The 23,900-nt window shown below is 39.0% G+C and overlaps 1 protein-coding gene across 1 annotated transcript; it reads left to right on the plus strand.

The window, feature by feature from the left end:
- Positions 1 to 21,234: 21,234 nt before the first annotated feature.
- On the plus strand, positions 21,235 to 23,373 carry LOC131618837 (uncharacterized). Its single transcript, XM_058889996.1, has 2 exons — positions 21,235 to 22,579; positions 23,354 to 23,373. Exons 1-2 carry the CDS (start codon positions 21,235 to 21,237, stop codon positions 23,371 to 23,373), a joined length of 1,365 nt encoding a protein of 454 aa, XP_058745979.1.
- Positions 23,374 to 23,900: the final 527 nt, after the last annotated feature.

The following is a 23,900-nucleotide window of genomic DNA, read 5'->3' on the forward strand; positions in this document are numbered from 1 at the left end:
TAATCACTGCCAATTCATCACCACATCAAATACATTGTCACACCTACCTCATATGCACACAATGCTTAATTCTCACCAAGTAATTAAATCGAATTTTTAAAAATTAAAATCGGCCACTGCCCATATTCATCGTTCATCATATAAAACATTTAATTACCTTTACAACACCCAAGACGGCACTAAGAAAGGATACACAGATCAAAAGATACGCTATCTCAAAGTTTAGAAAAATTTCTGCACAGCAGGGTTCGCTCAGCGGACCACTAGCGACGTGGGACAGAAGCGAACTACCTTCAGACCTCCGCTTAGCGGACCACTAGCGACCTTCGACAGAAGCTAACTAGGTCGGGTCCTCCGCTTAGCAGACCCCCTCCACTTAGCGGACCTGCGATTTTACAGATTCTCAGGTCTGCGACAGACCCTGCGATCTCACATATTCTAAGTCCAAAATTGATTCTAAACATCATATACAGGTATACAATCATCATACATTTAATCATACACCACCAAACATCATTTAAACTCATTATTAACCAATAGTTCATGCAATTTTCATCAATTCAATCTAAATTATAACGCTCTAACCTAACAATCCCAATATCTAATTGAACCAAACCATACATCAATCTACCTATCACTTAAGATCACATAAGAGATACTAAAAGGAACAGTCTCCCCTTACCTTGATGGAGGTTCTTGAATTGATCCTTGAACTTTGGGGTTTTTTCCTCCTTCCTTTGCTCTTCTCACTTCTACGATAAACTCTTTTCTCCTAACTCTTCTCTTGCTCCTTTCTTTTCTATTTTTCTCAATAATAAAACAATAATATAATTAGGACTAAGTGTAGAGCTTTTTACTCCATACACCCACTAATTACACCTCACACCCCCAAAAGTCCAATATTTTCTTCTCATTCATTTACTCCATTATTTTCAAAAATATTCGTAAACTAAATTTTAATTAAATAATTAACCAAAATTCAATTTATCTAATAATTTAAAAATACGGGTGTTACAACTGGGATACATGGAATACATCATGCAAATTAGCGAGTGCCAGCGGTAAAACAATCTAATAAGAAACCTTCCCAATTTTCTTAGTAATCTGCAATGGACCAATGAAACGCGGAGTTAACTTTTCCGACTTCAAGGCTCTCCCAATGCCAGTTATCGGAGTAACTCGCATGAATACATGATCTCCTTTCTCAAATTCAATATCCTTTCTTCTTTTGTCGTGGTAACTTTTCTGACGACTCTGAGAAGCTCCCATCTTCTCCTGAATCATCTTGATCTTTTCCGTAGTTTGTTGCACAATCTCCGGTCCAACCACCGCACTTTCTCCAGATTCGTACCAACACAACAGCGTTCTACATCTCCTACCGTACAATGCCTTAAACGGAGCCATACCAATACTCGAATGATAACTATTGTTGTAGGTAAACTCAACCAAGGGTAAATAACTATCCCAAGCACCACCTTTCTCCAATACACAAGCTCGCAACAAATCCTCTAACGATTGAATCGTTCTCTCTGTCTGACCATCTGTCTGCGGATGATAAGCAGAACTCAACCTCAACTTAGTACCTAAGGCTTCTTACAATCCTGTCCAGAACTTAGAAGTAAACCTCGGGTCTCTATCCGACACAATACTAGCCGAAACACCATGCAAACTCACTATCTTCTCAACATACAACTGAGCCAACTTCTCCATCGGATAATCCATTCTTATTGGTATAAATTGAGCAGATTTTGTCAACCTGTCTACAATAACCCAGATAGAATCACAATTCTTGACCGTCCTAGGTAAACTAGATACAAAGTCCATAGAAATTCCATCCCACTTCCAATCCGGAACAAACAACGGTTCCATCAATCCAGAAGGTTTCTGATGCTCAATTTTCGAACTTTTGACAAATTAAGCAAGCATAAACAAACTCGGCAATTTCCTTCTTCATTCCAGGCCACCAAAACAACTTCTTCAAATCATGATACATCTTGGTAGCACCAGGATGAATACTCAATCCACTTCGGTGTCCTTCTTCCAGAATACTCTTTCTGATCTTAGCAACATCGGGTACACATACTCGGTCTCCAAACCTCATAACGCCATTCTCGTCAATTCGGAATTCACCTCCTTGACCTTGGTTAATCAATGTCAACTTATCTACCAAGCCAGTGTCAGATTTCTGTCTGTTTCTAATTTCCTCAAGGATATTATTAGTTAACTTCAGCATTCCCAACTTAACACTATTAGAAGTACTTTCACATACTAAACTCAAATCTTGGAATTGCTCAATTAAATCCAATTCTTGCACCATTACCATAGATATATGCAATGACTTCCTACTCAATGCATCAGCAACAACATTTGCTTTACCAGGATGGTAATTCAAACCAAAATCATAGTCCTTCAGAAATTCTAACCATCTTCTCTGCCTCATATTAAGCTCTTTCTGATCGAAGAGACACTTTAGACTCTTATGATCGCTGAATACCTCAAATCGAGAACCATAAAGATAATGTTTCCACAACTTCAACACAAATACCATAGCCGCCAATTCCAAATCATGAGTCGGATAATTCCTTTCATGAATTTTCAACTGTCTTGGAGCATAAGCCACTACCTACTTATCTTGCATCAAAACACCACCTAAACCCATCAGTGAAGCATCACAGTACACATTGAAAGACTTCGCTGGATTAGGCGAAATTAAGATCGGAGCACGTGTCAATCTCTTCTTTAATTCTTGAAAACCATTTTCACAATCTGAATCCCATACAAATACTTGCCATTTCCTTGTTAACTTAGTCATTGGCAACGCCAACTTCGAAAATCCCTCAATGAAATTTCTATAGTAACCTGTCAAACCAAGAAAACTACGGATCTCTGAAACATTCTTCGGCGTCTCCCACTGAGATACCTCTTCTACCTTCGTAGGATCTACCGCGATTCCATTCTTCGAAATTACATGGCCAAGAAAACTTACTTCCTTCAACCAGAATTCACATTTAGACAATTTCATATAAAGCTTCTTCTCCTTCAATAGCTCCAATACCACTCTTAAATTCCCTGCATGTTCTTCATCACTCTTCGAGTAAATTAGAATGTCATCAATGAACACTACCATGAGCTTGTTAAGATACGGGTGAAATATCCTGTTCATATACTCCATGAAAACACCAGGTGCATTAGTAACACCAAATGGCATAACAGAATATTCATAATGTCCGTACCTCGTTCGGAATGCCTTTTTTTGAATATCTTCCGCCTTCACCCGGATTTCGTGATATCCAGACCTCAGATCAATCTTGCTAAACACACAAGCTCCAACCATCTGATCCATCAAATCATCAATCCTCAGCAAAGGGTATCGATTCTATATTGTCACCTTGTTCGATGTCTATAATCAACACATAGCCTCATTGAACTTTCTTTCTTCTTAACCAACAGTATCGGTGCACCCCATGGTGACACACTAGGACGAATAAACTTCTTTTCCAACAATTCCTCTAACTGTTTCTTCAGTTCAGCCAATTCCGATGCCGACATGCGATATGGTGCCATCGATACAAGACTAGTTCCAGGAATCAATTCTATAGCGAATTCCACTTCTCTTTCAGGTGGCAACTCACTAACATCTTCGGAAATACTTCCGGATACTCATTCACTACTCGTAGTTCATCAGTTTTAGCTTCCGCCTTCACTTCCATTGAAGAGCACAACATAAATACTACCGCTCGATCATTGTGTAGCAACCTGCTTAAAATTTACGTTCAAACGAGTTGCTACCCACTTTATTTGTGCAAGTGAGAAACCCTTACAAAAATATAAGAGATCAGGGTAAGTAGGTAAATTAGGCAAAGGGAAGGTGTTAGGCACCCTTTGCCTCCCTTGTATTCAAGGGGACCCATTTAACCTTTAGGTTTTAAAAGGTTTTTTTTATAATCGTTGATTAATAAATTAAAAATAATAGGCCTTTGGCCAAAAGGGAAAAACCTCAAAGGTTTTGATAAGGCCATTGTCAGATCGAGACAACAATGACCATGGCTAAGACAAAACAAAATATAGCAAGAATAAAAAAATGGCCTTAATGTATCATCATTGGCCAAACAAGATTTTAAGTTTAAAAAACGTTAGTAAAAAGGAGCCTCATAGAAATCATTGGCCAAAATGGGCAAAAAACCAAAGGTTTGTAAAAAATATATTGACAATAAAAAATACTCTTTTTAATAAAAGAGTTGCCTCATACCAAAATGTTTAATCACTGTCCAAAACAAGGTTTTTTAAAAGGGGGGGCCTCATAGGTAATCATCGGCCAAAAAGTTTTGATAAAAAGGTTTCAAAAAAAGGGGAGGCCTCGTAGGTAATCATCGGCCAAAAGTTTGTTTTTTGAGTTTGAATGGAGGGAATTGCATTTGAAAGGGGGAAAGGGTTGTCGGCCGTTGTCAGTTAATCGACAACGGCGGGTTAGGGTTGTTCAAGACAACCCTAAGACAAACCCTCGGAGGGAGGAGAGAAGCATAGAAAAAAAACTTTAAAAAAAAGTTGGAAAAAATTTGTTTTAGAAAAATAGTACGTGTAAGTGGGAAAAGGTCTCCTAAATAGGATTGCCAAAGGTCCTATTTATAATGGGAAGTTTAGGTTAAAAATCCCAAAAAATAAATAACCCATATCCAAAAGCCCAACAGCCCATTTTTCAAAAATTGGTAAAAATAGGAGAAAAAGTGTGAAAATGTCACTCATGGGATTTGAACCCCGCGACTTCTTATTTGCAAGTCTTGCTTCCTTACCAATTGTGCTATGTTATTTATTTGTAATAAAAAGCCAATTGAAAGTGTATGAAGTATAGACAAATATTTTCTATTTATTAAAATATAAATAGTTTAAGAGTAAACTATTATACTTTTGATAGAAACAAATAATTACAAAAAAATCAAAATATTGTAGATAAACCGAGGAAGTTTATAGACCCAGGTTTAAAAATAATTTTGAATCCTAAATTTGGGCCTCATATTCTTATGAATAATAAACCCAATTAAATACACACTTTTACTTAATTTATACTCCTATCTTTTGAATTGCACAGTTTAGAGAATGGTTACTCTTTTGAAATGGGCTTGCCAATCAAGATGTCAAGCCCACTAGTTTGATATACACCCCTTGTAAAATCTGTACTACGTAATAAAATGTAATAGCAATAGGGAAAATTTTGGGGTATGACACATTGACAGCCAAATTCATTTGTTTGACCGACATAGTCAGATCCTCAACACTAACCGCTTCAGGAAAGATAACTGCCTTCGTAAAACAATTGATATGAACTCGATTAAATTGTAACCAGTTCATCCCCAAAATGACGTCAAGTTGTTCATCCATTCCAAACTTTCTACCAAATATGTCAATAGGACAGTTCAAACAAGCAGAAGAAGTAGTTACTGAACCCGACGCAGGAGTATCAATAACCATACTTCCATGAATAACAGATATTTCTAATCCCAATCGTTTAGCACAATCCAATGAAATGAACGAATGAGTCACTCCAGTATCAATAATTGCAACTAAAGGTGTGTCATGGATGAAACACGTACCTTTAATCAGACGATCTTCTGGAGTAATCTCTGACCCAGACAAAGCAAAGACCTTCCCACCAAACTGATTCTTCTTCGGTTTAGTGCACTGTGGACTGATGTGACCCTCTTCGCCGCAATTGTAGCAAGTCACGATCTTCACCCTACAATCAGAAGCAATATGACCCGCCTTACCACACTTGAAGCATTTCTTTTCCCCACTCTTACACTCATTCCTTCTATGCCCAGTCTCACCACAGTTGTAGCACCTAACGGGAGCACCAGAATCTCCCCCACTAGGCCTCTTCCAATCACCAGCTTTAGGATTTCCTCTACCATATGGCTCACCTCTATCCATAGGCTTCTTACCTTTATTGTCAACCAACTCGCGAGAGTGAGATGACTTCAGCTTAATGTTATCCTCTTCGAAGATCCTGCTACAGTCCACCAAATCGACAAATCGCCTAATTCTCTGGTACCTGATACCTTGCTTGATCTCGTCATGAAGACCATTCTCAAATTTCATACACTTTGAGAATCCACTAGCATCATCATTGTTGTAGTGAACATAGTACTTTGCTAAATCCACAAATTTCGAAGCATACTCTGGTACCGTCATATTACCTTGAGTCAGCTCCAAAAATTTAATTTATTTTCTGCCTCGAATGTCCTCAGGAAAATACCTCCTCAGAAACTCTCTTTTGAACACGGCCCAAGAAATAGCTACACCATCAGCATCCAGTCCAGCTCTAGTAGCCATCCACCAGTCATCAGCCTCTTCGAACAACATATGAGTACCATACCTCACCTTCAGATTCTCAGCACAATCGATGACTCTGAAAATCCTCTCGATCTCCTTAAGCCACTTCTGAGCACCTTCAGGGTCATGCGTGCCCTTGAACAACGGAGGATTGTTCCTCTGGAAATTCCCCAATTGCCTGTCAGCACCAATCCCAGCTCCATTTGCGTTCCCTCCTAGCACACCAGCAATCATGCCCAAAGCCTCAGCGATAGCATCATCGTTTCTTCCACCTCTTCCAGCCATTGTTCTGCTAATCACAAAACAATTCCATTAGCACCAAGAGTATCAACAGTGATAGCTCGCACTAGTCGCATACAAGGGAAAAAGACTGACACTAAGACTCTGGTCACAACGACCGACTATGCTCTGATACCACTACTGTAACACCCTTCTAAACCCCGCAGCAATTTAAATAAATATATCAAAGTAACATGGAACAAGGGTGTCACAATTTCGAATTTTAAAACAAACATCATACGTCATTGTCATGCAAACACTAAGGAGTTTCATCATAATCCATATAACTCATATTAATACAGCGAAAACACAATTATACGGAATAGTCTAACATCTTTGAAACTATATCCACCAAAACTCAAAATAAAACAATAAAGTCATAAGACATGAACGATCAAAACTCGTGCCCCCAGTGTTACAATATCAGAGCATGACACGACACTAAACTAGACACACTGACTCATGAGCTAATCCTCACTGAGTCGTAAAGCCGCTATCCTCAATCTGAAAATGACAACATGTAAGGGTGAGTCTCATTCTCAGTTAGTAAATATTATGCAATTCAAAAGCAACAAGCATCATAATATACCGTTCACCCAATCATACATATTCAGATTCACAACTATTATTCATCAATTCATACAAAATAGATTACACCACATAACACTGAAACCCATACAATCATGTTATGACAAAATGCATATGACTCAACTGACACAATGCATGTGGTACCAATAAACCGTGGAATTAATCCACCTGACCGATCTACGCCTCATCGAGATACGGCCCACCGACACAAATTCCGCACAGTGGGAATTATGTCCACCATCGATCCAAACATCACCGAATGCATATGAATGAATGAACACACATAACATACTTAAAAACATCACCGATTACGATGAACAACTCATCTCAACACCACATCACCGAATAAGTATGTACATGTTTTCAACATCATTCAAATAGCCATGCATTCATCACAGTCATAATAATAATCATTTCCAATTCATCACCATATCAAATACATTGTCACACCTATCTCATATGCACACAATGCTTAATTCTTAGCAAGTAATTAAATCGAGTTTTTAAAAATTAAAGTCGGCCATTGCCCATATTCAACGTTCATCATATAAAACATTTAATTACCTTTACAACGCCCAAGACTGTAACACCCTTATAAACCCCGCGGAAAAAATCAAATAATTCAGAGTAAACATGAAATACAAGGGTATCACAATTAGTTTAACATAAAATACCATAGTAAATTGTCATGCCACACGAGGAACAATTTAACATAAAACACAATTCATGTTCAACACAGCGGATTATAATTCGTAACATTGCATATTCATCATCCATGCAAGTTATTCCAATACAATTATAAAAGAACAAAACCATTTTGAGTAATTCATCTCTAAACTAGCGTTCCCCAGTGTTACAATCAGAGCATGACCGACACGAATTCCGCAATGGGAATTATGTCCGCCAATTGATCCAAACATCACCGGGATCCATCACCGAATGCATATGAATGAATGTACACACATATCATACTTAAAACATCACCAATAACGATGAACAATTCATCTCATCACCATATCACCGAATAAGTATATACATGTTTTCAACATCATTCAAATAATCATGCATCCATCATCATAACAATAATAATAATCACAGTCAAATCCTTCACCATATCAATCACATTGTCACACATCACATTATATGCACACAATGTTTAATTATCATCAAAGTAATTAAATCGAGTTTTGGAATAAAGTCGCCGATTGCCCATTTTATCAATTTATCATATAAAACAAATAATTAGCTTTGCAACGCCCAAAACGGCACATAAATCGGACAAACAGATCAAAAGTTATGACCTTCAGAATATTTTTCAAAGATTGCATGTTGTGTGTCGACGCATGGACCCCTTCAGGTCGACGCAAAGAATTTCCACCACTCTCGGGTAAGCGCTCGTCGATACTACAGGTCGACGCAAATTTGCTGAATGTGTCGACGCAACTGACACTTAGGTTGACGCATTCTGCGTCTTGTGCAGAATTTTGCTGCGATTCTGACATCCTTCCTTTCCCAATTCCAATCCAATCACACCATAATCATTCTCACATCAAAACATCATCAAGTAACATAATATAATACAATTTTAACACATTTTAGAGGTCATCTAACATCAAAACATTCGTCAATTTCATCAATTTCATCAAATTCATCAAATTCACCAAAACCTAACATCTATATTCATTCATCATACTCCTAATTGACATAACTAATAATCCTAACCATTCCATCACTATCAATTACATAATAATCATTAACCGAGAAGAATCCCCCCTTACCTTAGGTTTGATCTTCGTCTTCCCCTTTCCAAAGCTCTTCAAGTCTTTCATGTGTTTTCTCTTTTCCCAAATGCTGTAACCTTCTCTATTCCACAACTTCCTTCTATTTTATTAAAAATAGAATAACTTTGGTTAATGGGCTTAATAAGTTAACACCTCCCTTTTCATTAACCACAACATGAGCCCAATAGCTATATTTCCAATATTTCTCAATAATTCTCATAACATCAATTATTCCAATTAAATAATTATCCTATTTAAATTTAATAATTAGAAATAATTTTTGGGGTGTTACAAAGACGGCACTAAGAAAGGCTACACAGATCAAAAGATACGCTATCTCAAAGTTTAGAAAAATTTCTGCACATCAGGGTTCGCTCAACAGACCACTAGCAACGTGAGACAGAAGCGAACTACCTTTAGACCTCCGCTCAGCGGACCACTAGTGACCTTCGGCAGAAGCTAACTAGGTCGGGTCCTCCACTTAGCAGACCCCCCTCCGCTTAGCGGACCTGCGATTTTACAGATTCTCAGGTCTGTGACAGACCCTGCGATCTCACATATTCTAAGTCCAAAATCGATTCTAAACATCATATACAGGCATACATCATGAAAATTTGCAAGCGTCGGTGGTAGAGCAATGCGATAGGCAACTTCTCCTACTATTTCAGAAATCTGAAACGGTCCAATAAAACGCGGAGTCAATTTCTTTGACTTCAAAGCCCGACCAATACCTGTTGTAGGAGTCACTCTCAGAAACACATGGTGTCCCTCTTGAAACTCAAGTGCTCTCCGCCTCTTATCATGATAACTCTGCTGACGACTCTGAGAAGTTTTCATCTTCTCTTGAATCATCTTTATCTTCTCCATAGTTTGTTGTACAATTTCTGGTTCGATTACCGCACTCTCACCAGATTCGTACCTACACAACGGTGTTCTACATCTCCTTCCATACAAAGCCTCAAACGGAGCCATACCAATGCTCGAATGAAAACTGTTGTTGTAGGTAAACTCAATCAAAGGAAGATAGTTATCCCAAGCACCTCCTTTTTCTAGCACACAAGCACGTAACAAGTCCTCCAACGATTGAATCGTCCTCTCGGTTTGTCCATCTGTCTGCGGATGATAAGTAGAACTCAATCTCAGCTTAGTACCCAAAGCCTTCTGCAAACCTTCCCAGAACTTGATGTAAACCTTGGATCTCTGTCAGACACGATACTCGAAGGAATACCATGCAGACTAACTATCCTCTGAATATACAGTTGAGCTAACTTCTCCATCGGGTAATCCATTCTCATCGGCATAAAGTGAGCTGATTTCGTCAATCTATCCACGATAACCCAAATGGCTTCACAATTCTTAACCGTCCTCGGCAACCCAGAAACAAAATCCATCGATATACTGTCCCACTTCCATTCCGGAATAAACAATGGTTGCATAACTCCATATGGCTTCTGATGTTCAATCTTTGACTTCTGGCAAGTCAAACACGAATACACAAACTCAACAATCTCTTTCTTCATTCCCGGCCACCAAAATAATTTCTTCAAGTCATGATACATCTTAGTAGCACCAGGATGAATACTCAATCCACTTTGATGTCCCTCTTCAAGAATATTCTTCCTCAATTCTGCAACATCAGGAACACAGACCCGATTACCGAACCTCATAACACCGTTCTCATCAATTCTAAAATCACCTCCCTTGTCTTGGTTAATCAAAGTCAATCTATCGACTAACTCAACATCAGTCTTCTGACCTTCTCTAATTTCTTCAAGAATTCCACTTGTCAGTTTTAGCATACCCAAGTTAATACTATTAGAGGTACTTTCACACACTAAACTCAAGTCCCGAAATTGTTCAATTAACTCAAACTCCCGCATCATCAACATGGACATGTGTAAGGACTTCCTACTCAACGCATCAGCAACAACATTCGCCTTACCCGGATGGTAATTCAGCCCGAAATCATAATCTTTAAGGAACTTTAACCATCTCCTCTGCCTCATATTAAGTTCTTTCTGATCGAAGAGATACTTCAGACTCTTGTGATCACTGAACACTTCAAACCTCAAACCATACAGATAATGCCTCCACAATTTCAATACGAAAACCACCGCTGCCAACTCTAAATCATGAGTCGGATAGTTCCTTTCATGCACTTTGAGTTGTCTCGATGCATAAGCCACTACCTGTTGATTCTGCATCAATACACCACTTAACCCCATCAACGAAGCATCGCAATACACCACAAAAGATTTCGCCGGATTTGGCAAAATCAGAATAAGAGCACTAATCAACCTCTTCTTCAGTTCTTGAAATCCTTTTTCACACTCTGAATCCCAAATAAACACTTGCCCCTTTCTGGTCAACTTAGTCAACGGTAATGCTAACTTCGAAAATCCTTTTATAAACTTCCGATGGTAACCTACAAGACCCAGAAAACTACGAATCTCGGAAACAGAGTTCGGAGCTTCCTGTCATACCCCAAAATTTACCCATCTCATTTCATCTTCGAGGGTTCAAGGTTCAATGGTTAAACTCAAGTCATTCTCTCCTAATCAAAGGGTTTTCAAATTAGGATTTTGGATTTGCTAAGGAGAAAAGATGTATCAAGGGTTCCAATGGATTTCATATGGTTTATTAGGGTTCAAGGTATCTCCATGTCAAAAGTCAAGCTTCAATTCCAAGGATTGGTCATTCAATTGCCAGATGATCCACAATCGACTAGGTTGACATAAAAGTCAATTGTGGTCAAAATACAGTCAAAACTCCTGATTTTTGGTCAACATCAACATTTTTATGTTATATTCATCATTTGATCAAAGGTTGATCATGATTCATCAAGAAGAGATCAGAAATCAACAAAGCTCATAGTTTCTAAATTAGGGTTTTATAGGAGAAAGTCAACTCAACTTTGACTGGCCATAACTTTCACATGGAGTATCAAAAATCTCCCAACCAAAGCCTATTCTGAAGGAAATTGGTTTCTCTACAACTTTGCTCTCACATGCCAAGGCTAGAAATGCTTCATTCAAAATATATGGTCAGATAGATTACAGGTCCTTCTAGAAGATCGCAAAAAGCTGTTTTTTGTTAGGAGCAATATCATCAAGATAAAATCTCCGAATGAAAAATATGTTCCAAAGTGGCTTGTAAAGGATATCTTGGGCTTTCCAAAAAGTCCTAGAACGTCTCTATACAATAAGAATTGAGAGAGATATGCATTGTTGAAGTTGGGTAATCTTGTGAAAATGCATGAGAAGCAAAATGGAGAATTTTGAGTTTTTTTAACTAAATGGGCTTAATTCTTTAATCTCAAACTTGATCCATGAATTATCCATGACCCATAAGCCATTCAACTTATTTTAGAATATGTTATTTATTTTATTTTTGAATTTAATCACTTAAATTCAATTTAAATTGAATAAGATACTTAAAAATAATTAAAGATCACATTTTATTCAAAACTTGATTCAATATCTCATCAAATATTAGTGCAAATCAATCAAGTTTTATTTGGAAAGATTTGAGACAAATTTAGCAAGTTTCAATCAAAAGATCAATCAAGAATATCTCACATTCCAATCATTTCCAATCATGTATTTCTTTCTCTTTTTGTAACCCTAATGCACTCCTATAAATGTTCATAACATATACAACACCAGGGGGGCGAAAAAAAGAGCATTGGTAGCAGAAGAAACCATGAACCGAGCCCTCTCAAACTGGAAAAAATTCAAAATTGTTCTTGGAGACACAGCCCGATTCAAGCCAAACCAAGCATCTAAATCGATTCTCTGGAGTTTTCTGAATGTAACCCAATCTTCATCATCGACCAAGAGGCGCTGAAGATCGTCCTATAAGTCACGGTTTGCTCAAAAAAAATTCAATCCGAATTCATTCATATATGCATCATAAGTTGATTTTGAACGTATGGTTATGCTTAGAACTTTGTTTTCAAACTACCTGTGCCATTTGATTTGAGTTTCGTTGCAGCGTTGGGGATCCACCATTGTTAGGTTTTTCAGAGCTTCAAATTAGGAACTCTGGAATTCGTAAGAATTGGCCAAAACCGAGGCTTCCATTGGGTTCAGGGGTTTGATTATGATCGGTCTGGGTTATTGTTCAGGATTTATTGATGAATATTCGCAGGTTTTGGGATTGAAGGTCTATGGTCACACACAAAAAATGTTGCCAAAGAGTCTTCGTTTTCCAAAAAACCCCACGAGGAAGAAGGAGGTTCACTGGGCGTGCAGTTCAAATTTTTTAAACTTTCTCTGGATTATTTATTTTTTATATTATTTTTGTTATTGATAAATTAAACAAGAAATGAAACGTGGCGCAGGTGGCGAAGACTAAGGCATAGTACTAACTAGCGTGTCTGGGGTCCGATTCTCCTCCAAGACACATTTGTTTTGTTAATATTTGATGTTGTCCACAGATCCGGTGCTCCCTACGCACACGCGCCCACCATGCACTCTCAACCAGCAACCTTTGGATCACATCAAGATCAGATCAAACGCTCCAGAAGGATGTTGCCTACAGTACTCCTTCAAGACCCAATTGCACAGGATCTACGCCAGCCAGGTTTTATTATTCTTTTTTTGTTGTATGTTGTTTTTTTGTTTTGTTTATTTAGTTTTAATAACCTTCCATTTATCAATTAAACTAGGATTAGCAAATAATTCATTTAAATTTATTAAGTTATTAGAATGATTTAATCATTGGGTTAATTTAATTATTAGATTTAATTTAGGTTAATAATTAACTTAAAATTGAATTAATAATATAATTAGTATTACGATTTATTTATTATTCGTTTCGATCGAATTAATCGGCCGCGATGGTTAATAATTAACTATTTAATTAATTAAATAATATAAATTCAAATAAGGCTTATTTTGCTAAAGGGTTTTAAACGATTCTATTGGTTACGATGATTAGCATATTTTTATCAATACGTTATTTATTTTGATCAAATCTATTGATCGCGAGGAGTAACGATAATTAATAATCTAATTAAAACACATCAATTTGCTAACGGTGATAATCAAATCAATCGATTAAAATAATTAGCAATTCCTATTAAATCTGTTAATTATGGTGATTAAATCTATTAATCATCGCGATTAATAGAACATACTATAATCATGGTTGTATGCCATTCAAAACACATCTCTTTTACAAACTGCGAATTTCAAAACTGCGATAAGGTAATTCAAAATACCTTCAAACAACCTCATACTAATTCTAAGGTGTACAACCCTGCCTCGAACTACGTTGACTCCGATCCTCCGTAAGGAGGTACGTAGGCACTTGGATAACCAAGGCGAGTCCCCTTCCCCAAAACCTCAATTAGGTTTTAAATCTCACTTTTCACCTTATTCATTTTCTTAGCTATAAACCCTAAACCTTACCATAATACCCTCACAAACCTTAAACTTAAAACCTTAGGAAAGGGTTAAGGGTGCCTAACACCTTCCCTTGACCTGAATATAATAACTTACCCAAATCTCTAAAACTGCGTAGGGTTTCCTATTCGCCCTGGTAGAATAGGTGGCGACTCTAAAATCTTAATTTTTAAGGCAGGTTGTTACAGCTGGCGACTCTGCTGGGGACAACACTAATGGTGAATTATTATGCTCCTAGGGTTTGGCAGGGTTTAGGTTTTTTGTTAATTATTTAGGTTTTTGGTTAATTATTAGGGTTTGGCTGATTTGCCAGGGTTAGGATTTTGGATTAGGGTTTATGGTTTTTTTCAATAAATATTTAATTTCTGTTTTTATTTATTTATTCATTTTTTATTTATTTACAATCATTTGCCTAAATGCTTAATTGTTTATTTTAATATATTGCACTGTTGGGATATTATGAATTGTGGTTAAAACATAAGTGTGGGAATTATCCTTAAGACCAGGGGAGACTTGCATCGCCTACGAGTCTTATTGATAATTCCACTCAGAGTGGGTTGAATATCCGGAAATGTCCAAAACGAGGCTTGACTTTGTTGAGGGCAGGACTTGGTATTTGGCTAATCTCTCTGAGAACCTACCCCTAAAAACTCGAACCTCATGGGCAAATGAGTTGTTCTAAAATCCAAAGAGACAAAAAGTCTCCGAGGCTACGAACGGCCCCATGAGACCCTTGTTAGAACATACCAATAGGAAGGGTAGACTCCTTAAGCCGTTGCGTCGAACCTATGAACCTAGGGTCAGGTGCTTATTAATATGTTTGCAATTTATATACTACGAATATCTGCGCTTTAATTTTGTAGGTCTTACTACGCGTTCCCTAGACCGTAGGGATGCTATTTCCAAGACCATGTTCTTCCCACGAAGGACATCTCCATTTATGCACGTCAATTGGCCTCTCGATGGTCATGAGACCTAGTGGCTGTCTTGAACAGTCACCTTGTGCCTACATCTACGCACTCCCTAGTCAGTAGGGATTCTACTTCTAAGATTGCATTCTTCGCACGAGGGACAACTTCGTTAGCATATATCGATTGGCCTCTCGATGGCCATGAGATTCTAGTGACTGTCTCGAACGGTCACCCCGTGCTTGCTCCCGCGCACCCCCTAACTTATAGGGCCTAGATTTCCATTTATACATCTTTTATCCCTAGCCTGTAGGGATTTCACTTCGTCCAATATCGTCCTTAGATAGGTTGTGTTCCGCATAGAGAACCTTCCCACGAGGGACAACTTCATAAGTACACGTCGAACGGCCTCTCGATGACCATGAGATTTGGTGACTGTCTTGAACGGTCACCAGCTGCTACCTTCTGCATACTCCATAAAGACACCAGGTGCATTTGTAACTCCAAATGGCATCATTGTATACTCGTAATGACCATACCTCGTTCTGAATGCAGTCTTCTGAATATCGTCCGGCTTCACACGAATATGATAATACCCAGACCTCAAATCAATCTTGCTGATGTCATACCCCAAATTTGTCCTACCCCTTTACTTCTAACTGGCTTAGGCTTTGCATTCATGTACATACATCATCTAGGTCATAATCCACATGCATGCATCCATACCATGGGTACTACTCAAAGGCTAGCAAGAGAGAACTCCATTGCAAAGAAGTTTGATCAGAGAATAAGAAAACAGAGGTAGAATCATGTGGCTCTATGTTCGTTAAAGTCCTCCTAGATTGGGGTGCCTCTCTGCTTCAAATCAGGGCATTGATTGAAGAAGTGCAAGCTTGCAAATCGTTTGGTTCTTTAAATCAAGGTTTCTTTGACCAAAGTCAACCAGTTGACTTTCTGGCCAACATTTAATCAGAAGTGGCTTCTATGTGTGGAAAACTTCTCATACTGACTGTGTGGATGTTTTTGGTTGACTGGGTGTGTATGAAGAGATTTAATCGGGAATTCCATCAATAGTCGAAAAATCGGAACAGTTGACTTTTGGGTCAAAATCGGGAAAATTATTCAAATATTGACTGTTGGTGGAAAATTAGTCAAGAAAAGTCGAAGAATGGATAAAATCGGGGGTTTGATAAAAGGTTGCAAAAATAGAAAAATAACAAAAGTGGAAAGCTTTCATACTTAGAAAAATTTTGGCATTGGAAATCTTGTTGAACAGTCCACTTCACAGCCTGGTTACACATGTCAAAAGGCCTCATTTGAGAAAACTTCCAACATCAAAAATGTTCAGATCATGGCACTCTATAATTCTATAGTTGGGAGTTTTTTTCATTTGAAGCTTGTATGAAGAGATAAAATGGTTTGAAGTTGCTGGAAAGTCATTTGAACCAAGTCACAATCCAGGTCATGGGCCAGGTCATGACCAGACATTTCATCGAGCATGTGGCATGCCAAATTGCAAGCTGATTTCAGAGATGTACAAAAGTGCTATAAGTTCAAACATGGTATGCATCTCCTCTTCTCTATGTCCTTTACACAATGAGCCAAGTATCATGTCAACTGAGTGAATATTGAATCAGTTATAAGCCTCCAAAATTACACCCTCGCAAAGTCCATGTTGTGCATCTGGCCAGGCCAAGAGATAAGCCACGCGCGCAGCATTTCTACAAGCACGTGGTGGGCTATCTTTGCGTCCAGTTTTAAAGAATTTTAGGCATACAATGGAGTCAAACGTGGTATCTATGTGTTCCTTTCCACGTCCTCTATCTAACGAGCCAAATATCATTGATTTTGGTTAGGGGAGGAGCACATTACGAAAGCTCAAAGTCATGATCCTGCAAAACCACGTCTTGACAAGAGTCATCAGGCCAAAGCTAACTCCTCGCGCGCGACATATGCATCGGTGCTTCAACATGTTCCAAGCGTTTTATCTCTATGTTCTAGGCCTCATCTTAAGACACCTCCAACACAAAAACTATGCTATTCCATGCCTTCTTCAGGACGAGCACAAGTACGCATAAATTGATGGCTCGTAGTTTGAGGTATATGCGCATGAAGGTGGACTCTTGAGCATAATGGCAAGGCTTTAGGTTACTAGTATCAGCATGGCTGCAGCATGCATGAAGGCATGCAGTGATTACCTTCACAAGCCACACACGAGTTTGAACCACCAAAAGCATGAGGAAAGGATCTACTGCGGCATGCTCACCATACTCTCCTTACACTCACTATATATACAAGCCACCCTTCACAAATCACACTTCACTTCACATTTTATTTCTCAGTTTCACTCATCAATTCTCTCTCATCATTTTCTCATTTAAAACTCACTCCCTTTTTCTCTCGGTTCTCTCTCCCTTTCCCTTTGATCACTCACCTTCAAAAGGTTGTTACACCTTGTAACAAACTGTAACAACCTATCTTCATCACCACCACACATCACTTCATCACCACCACGCAACAACCACAACAACCTTCATCACCGCCACTGCACCACCATCCGGCCCATCCTTCCTCCGCGAGCAACAACAACGCAACTGCATCTTCACATGCGATTTGCGCTCATCACCTTCGCTAACCATCACCATCACCGGAATCCTTCTCACAGCGTCATCATCATCATCTCCTCCGTTGCTTTCAGAGCTCCAATCAGCTACAACAATCTTGATAGCTTATTGGACGAGATAACTCACAGTCAAGCTCTCAGATCGGTTACGAATCTCAAGATTATCAAAGCATCCGCAAAACCGTGGTGCACGTCGGAGTTTGGATTCATATCGTGAGGACTTCTTGCTTCTTCATTCAAGATCCATACACGTGAGTGCTCCAAACTTTTAAGCATGCTAATAACATATGCATCAGATATCGTGTGGCATCTTGTATGTAGATCTGAACTTGTGATATTGTAGCGTAGAAATGTGATTCTTCTGGATGTAGCCTTTATTCTCGAGTGTAGTATTCGGATCTGAATGCCTGATTAGTGTTATCATGAGTTTTAACTAAAATTGTTGGAGACTAAGGACTTAAAAATGTCTCTAGTTAGCATTATAGGGAGAGGTTTAGAGAAAACTAAGCTCAGATTCGGGCTCAGCGCTGAATTTCGAGTTTAACTATGGTGATTTCATCATTTTCTGGGCTGAGTGTAAGTCTCCGGCGAGGTGAAGCCGCCGGAGAAGATGATCGGTGAAGTGGTGGTCCGGCTAGGGTCCTGTCTCCTTTCCACCACGCTGAGCTTACGTGGCATGTTTTAATTGGTGCATGCTTCTCCTTTTATTTTTTGTCCTTACTCATATGATTGGGGCACGAGGTGGCGATGTGTGATTGGTTCATAGCTATTTTTTGTCTTTTCTGTTTTAAATGTGTGTGCCCAGTTGATACATAGTCTTGTCACGTTTTATTTTTGCCAAGCCATGGATTAAATGTTGCATATAATGCATGCTGATGCAGTGACAAATAAAATAAAGTGAACAAGGTGGAATGAATGGAATAACGTAACGGGCCACGCATTTGGGCCCTTGGCTCTTCTAGAACAACACCCCCTCCTTGCTGACGCACCACATGCTATTGACCATGGGCCTGAGCGTCCAGCTATTTGCACACCCTTATCTTAGGCCCTGTTTCTGCTTGCACACAATATTAGTTCACTCTGAATTCAGTTTTACACCCCAATGCTGTTAATAAAAATAATAATAAATTGTTTTCTTTTATTTCTTTTGCAACTAATACTTCCTTTTTTCTTTTAGAATAAAATTGACTAAAAACATTTTTCACCCAATCAGAATTTTTAGGAATTTTTGTTTTCTTTTAATTGGGATGTTAATTGATAATTTCCTTGGTTTTTGATTGGTTGATAAACCATAAAAAATAAATGGTTTCTTTGTTAATTCAAATTGGTCCCTAACATGAATAAAAATGAAATTGTTTGTGTATGTACTTTCATGAATAGTTTAGATTTTGTTCCTTTTATTTTTGTGAATATTTTCTTATATTGTGAATGCTTAGTTTCTTCCTCATTTCCTTTTAGAAATAATTCATGACATGGTTGTAGAAATTTAGGCTAGTTCCCTTCTTTCATTCTTTTTCTTTTCAACTTTTAAAATACTTAATAAAAAATCGATGAAGATCATACCGTTACTATATTTCATAGTAGGAAAGAAATGATTGGGGTGTAGGCCCCGATGTATGTTCTTTCCTACTTAGCGGAGAAGAAATGGTTGAAGTGTGAAGCTTCGATGTATTTCTTAACCGTTGTTTAGAGAAACGATCGTGGTGTAGGCCTCGATGTGCATTCTCTAAATATTCACAAAAAACTCTTTTTGTATCTCCTTTACTTAGCGGAGAAGAAATGATTGAGGTGTGAAACCTCGATGTATTTCTTAACCGTTGTTTAGAGAAACGATTGTGGCGTAGGCCTCGATGTGCGTTCTCTAAATATGCAAAACAAAACTCTTTTTGGTATGATCTAAGTCACAAATCAAAATCCCCTTTAAAAAACACCAACCAAAAACACTTCAAAAAACCTAATAAATGTGCAGACTTAAAACAAAAGTGAGGAAGTGATGCGAGACCTTGTAGTGGGTTCTCGTCATCATGGAATTACCCTTAAAAGATACAAACCAAGCTCTTTTTTCTCCTTTCTAAGGGCAAGTTATCTCCGCTCCATTGCATCCTAGGCTGTCCCCTTGTGCAAGAGCGTGAGCGTTAACGCCGCCCAACTAAAAAACACAAAAACAAACAGAAAATCTTTAGCCGAGCTACGGTAACTCTGATTCCTGAAAAGGATACGTAGGCAGCGGGGTAGGGCCCGTGCGAGTACAATTCTTTATTTTCCCTACATTTTGCATTCATTTTGCATTTAGACATAGACATAGTTATACACCCTTTAGATAGAAACAAACATAGGTGGATACCATCGAGTACGATGGGCGCGAGGGGTGCTAATACCTTCCCCTTGCGTAACCGACTCCCGTACCTTATCTCTGGTCGCAAGACCTTTCCTTTCCTTATTTTAGGTTTTCTGATATTCCTTTCCCTCTTTGGGATAAATATATTGGTGGCGACTCTGTTCATTTTTCGCGAGCGTGCGACAGCTGGCGACTCTGCTGGGGATGTTGCTAGACCTGTTGCTGGTCCATCCTTAGTGAGTCGATCCTAGCCTGCGTTTGTTTGTTTATTTACTGGGTGTTTATTTGTTTTTATGTCTATACCTTGTATATATGTTTGCATGTTTACTTTTCTGCCTGCATATCATGTTTATTTTTGTTTGCACATCATGCATATGGATTATATTCTGTGTTCCTTGGGGTCTTCTGTTCTGTTTTGCAGGTTGGGTGGGATTGTTCTATGAGGTAAAAGGCCCAATACCCAGGCCATGAGTGATACCTTAGGAACTAGGAATAGAGTGGCCATGACGGACAGAAGACGTATGTCTGATTGATCCGATCATGTATCCACGGGCAGAGCTTGGTTGAAAGAGGCAATATCGTATGATTACGCCTACTTTCAATCCTCTGTTGGCTTTTTTGACCTACCTTGACCTAGACTACACCCGTGAGTGGGGAGGGATATACATGACAGGTACCGTTGGTGACTGTTCTGTTCTGCTGATGACTTGTGTTCTCATGGTTTCATTGTGCCTATGCCGGACCTTTGATCCTGCAACGTCCGATCTTATCCAGAGGCAACATACACTTCTCCTATGTGGGGAAACCTCCATTGCATCATTTACATCATGGCATATTTACCTTCCAAAAAAAAAAGAAGAGAAAAGAAAAGAAAGAAAAGATGTAGTAAAAAAAAAAGAAAAAAGAAAAGAAGAAAAATAGTATTATTTCTCATATGCATGCCATTTTTCAGGGTATCCGAGGTTATTACTTTTCATCCAGGATGGCTAGCAACGTGACCGCTACCAGAGAAGCTACAAGGCGTACTCACACTTACAGTTTCCATCGCGAAGGTTTGGTTCAGTTGGGGCAATTGGGTGGATTGATCACTGGTCATAATAAAACTGTGTTCACTGAGAATTATGGAAACATCTTGACTCTTTTGGACTCACACGTCGACGAATGGGGTTTGTCTACTCTTCTCCAGTTCTACGATCCTGACTTGCGTTGTTTCACCTTCTCAGGCTATCAGTTGGCTCCCACTCTCGAGGAGTACTCTCACTTTCTCAATATCAAGATTCAACACAAGGTTCCTTTCGTGTGTGTCCCAGAGAAACCTGATTTGAACAACATTGCCAACGCTCTTTATTTGAGCATAGAAGACGTCCTTGGGAATTGGAAGAAGAATGGTAACACCCATGGTTTCTATATGAGTTTCTTGGTTGAGAGGGCCCAAGAGTTGGCTAACAAAAAGATGTGGGAGGCCTTCAACGCCCTTCTGGCCGTTTTGATTTATGGGATCGTGATGTTCCCTAACATTCACAAGTTCGTTGATCTGGCTGCTATATGTCTTTTTGTGGAGAAGAATCCGGTCCCTACTTTGCTAGCCGATACGTACTATTCTATTCATTCTCGATATGGGAAAGGAGGAGCCATAAGAAATTGTTTGCCGTTGTTATACACCTGGTTTAAGTCCCACCTACCTACAAGTGGTCCTTTCGTTACTTCTACTCAGAAATGGCATCAAAGGATCATGGGGCTTACTGGAGATGACATTGTCTGGTGTCCTACTGGGATGGACGTAGAGAAGGTTATAACTAGTTGTGGTGCTTTTGACAATGTTCCCCTCATAGGAACAAAAGGTATTATCAATTATAATCCTAAGTTAGCGCTGCGTCAATTGGGTTTTGCACTTGAAAACAAGCCTTTGGACAAAGAGATATTTGAATCCGTTTGCTTTGAGAAGGGAACCGATCTAAAAGGTTTAGAAAAAGTGGTGAGTGCCTGGAATGACATCCATACGAGTGATCAGATTTCTCTAGGTGAAAAGAATGCCGTTGCCAAACAAGCCTACACGGATTGGGTTGAAAATAGAGTTAAAGATCGTCTGTTGCCTTTCCCGAAGGTTAATCCTTTGTACAAGCAACCACCTAAGGTTCCAATTGCCATTACGCCTGCTGAGAATTGCATCCCAGTAAATATGGAAAGCACCCAATTGCACGAAAAGAAGTCAGATGCGCAACCGAAACATTGTCTTGTGGACAAGAAAAAGGTTGAGTTGACACACGAAGCCAAAATGCTGAAGGGAGGACCTTCCAGAGTTCAAAAGAGGGCTAGAACCGAAAAAGGTGAAAGAGATATTACTGTTATTGTCGAGGATCACCAGAAGATCCTAAAAAGGGCCATGAAAGAGGCAGAAGAGAAACTCAAGCGAGAGTACCGAGAAGACTTGAAAGCTTATAAGCTCAAGATAGAAAGGGATGCTAGAGTTGAAGTGAAAAATCTGAAAAAGAAACTGGAAGAAGAGACCACTAAAAGAATGGCAATTGAGACTCAACTGAAAGGAAGTCACCTCCGTAATACTCGACTAACAGAAGAAAATGCCAAGCTCAGAGATCGAATGATGGAGGACATATCTGAGAAGGATTATCTCCCAGAATGCAAAGGATGTGACGAACTCAGGGAGTGCTGCAAGAAGCTAGATGGGCATTTGTTTCGCAAAGATGAGTTGATTCAAAGTCTTCTTAAAGGAAGAGATCGAGAAGCAACCAAGAAGCTGTTTGATGAAACTAAGAAGTGGAGCGACGAGCACTTCAGACAAGGAGGACCTCTGTTTTATATTCAGATGGATTGATGTTTGAGTCTGTATGTTTCGACCACCACCAGACTTGTTGGATGGGGTCTTTTATTTCCCTTGTTGAACTATCTTGTCAATGTATGGCTTGCCCAAGTTTAAATTTCTTGTTATGAATAAAAAGAACTAGTTTCTCTTGACGCTTATCTTTTGTCACATTGTTAGCTATTCTGGATCAATATTAAATCTTGGATACCCTGAAAATGACACAACACATCATATGCACACATGCACTCATACATTCACATTATCACATTGCATTTTTCAGGTTATTGCACAAGAAACTGATTGGGGTCCTTTTCAGCAACAGATTTCTTTCCCGACGACGAAGCTGACTTTCTTACATCCTTACCGCACCAGGAGTAACGAGAGAATCATGGAACAATTTGAACAGAATCAAGCTGCCCTCCGTAGGGATATGGATGTTATGGGGGAAAGAATGGCCCAACTTATGGAGACTCTCCATGCCGTCGTTCAAGGACAGGATGAACTCAGAAAGAGCGTCGCTAGTTTGGTCAAAGATACTCCTACCAATTCTGCTGACGGAGGGGTGAAAACTAAAGAGACTCCTATTAATGAGACACTGAAAGTAGTGGACGACCACCATGAGGTTATTGATCTTGAACATGATCTTACTGCTGAGTTGACTGAGACTGCTAAGATGTACCAAGCTCTTGAAGAACGTCTTAAGGCTGTTGAGGTTGCTAAAACTTCGAGTTTCGACACTGCCGCTATGTGCTTGGTACCTGGGATTGTTATTCCCCCGAAGTTCAAAGTGCCAGATTTTGATAAATACAAGGGAGTCACCTGTCCAG

Source organism: Vicia villosa, linkage group LG7 (assembly GCF_029867415.1).
Source record: "Vicia villosa cultivar HV-30 ecotype Madison, WI linkage group LG7, Vvil1.0, whole genome shotgun sequence".
NCBI lineage: Eukaryota > Viridiplantae > Streptophyta > Magnoliopsida > Fabales > Fabaceae > Vicia > Vicia villosa.

Coding starts and splice junctions, on each gene's coding strand:
- LOC131618837 (XM_058889996.1), top strand. CDS start 21,235: ATGGCTAGCAACGTGACCGCTACCAGAGAAGCTACAAGGCGTACTCAC. Junction 22,580..23,353: donor GAGGGCTAGAACCGAAAAAG/GTGAAAGAGATA, acceptor TGCATTTTTCAG/GTTATTGCACAAGAAACTGA.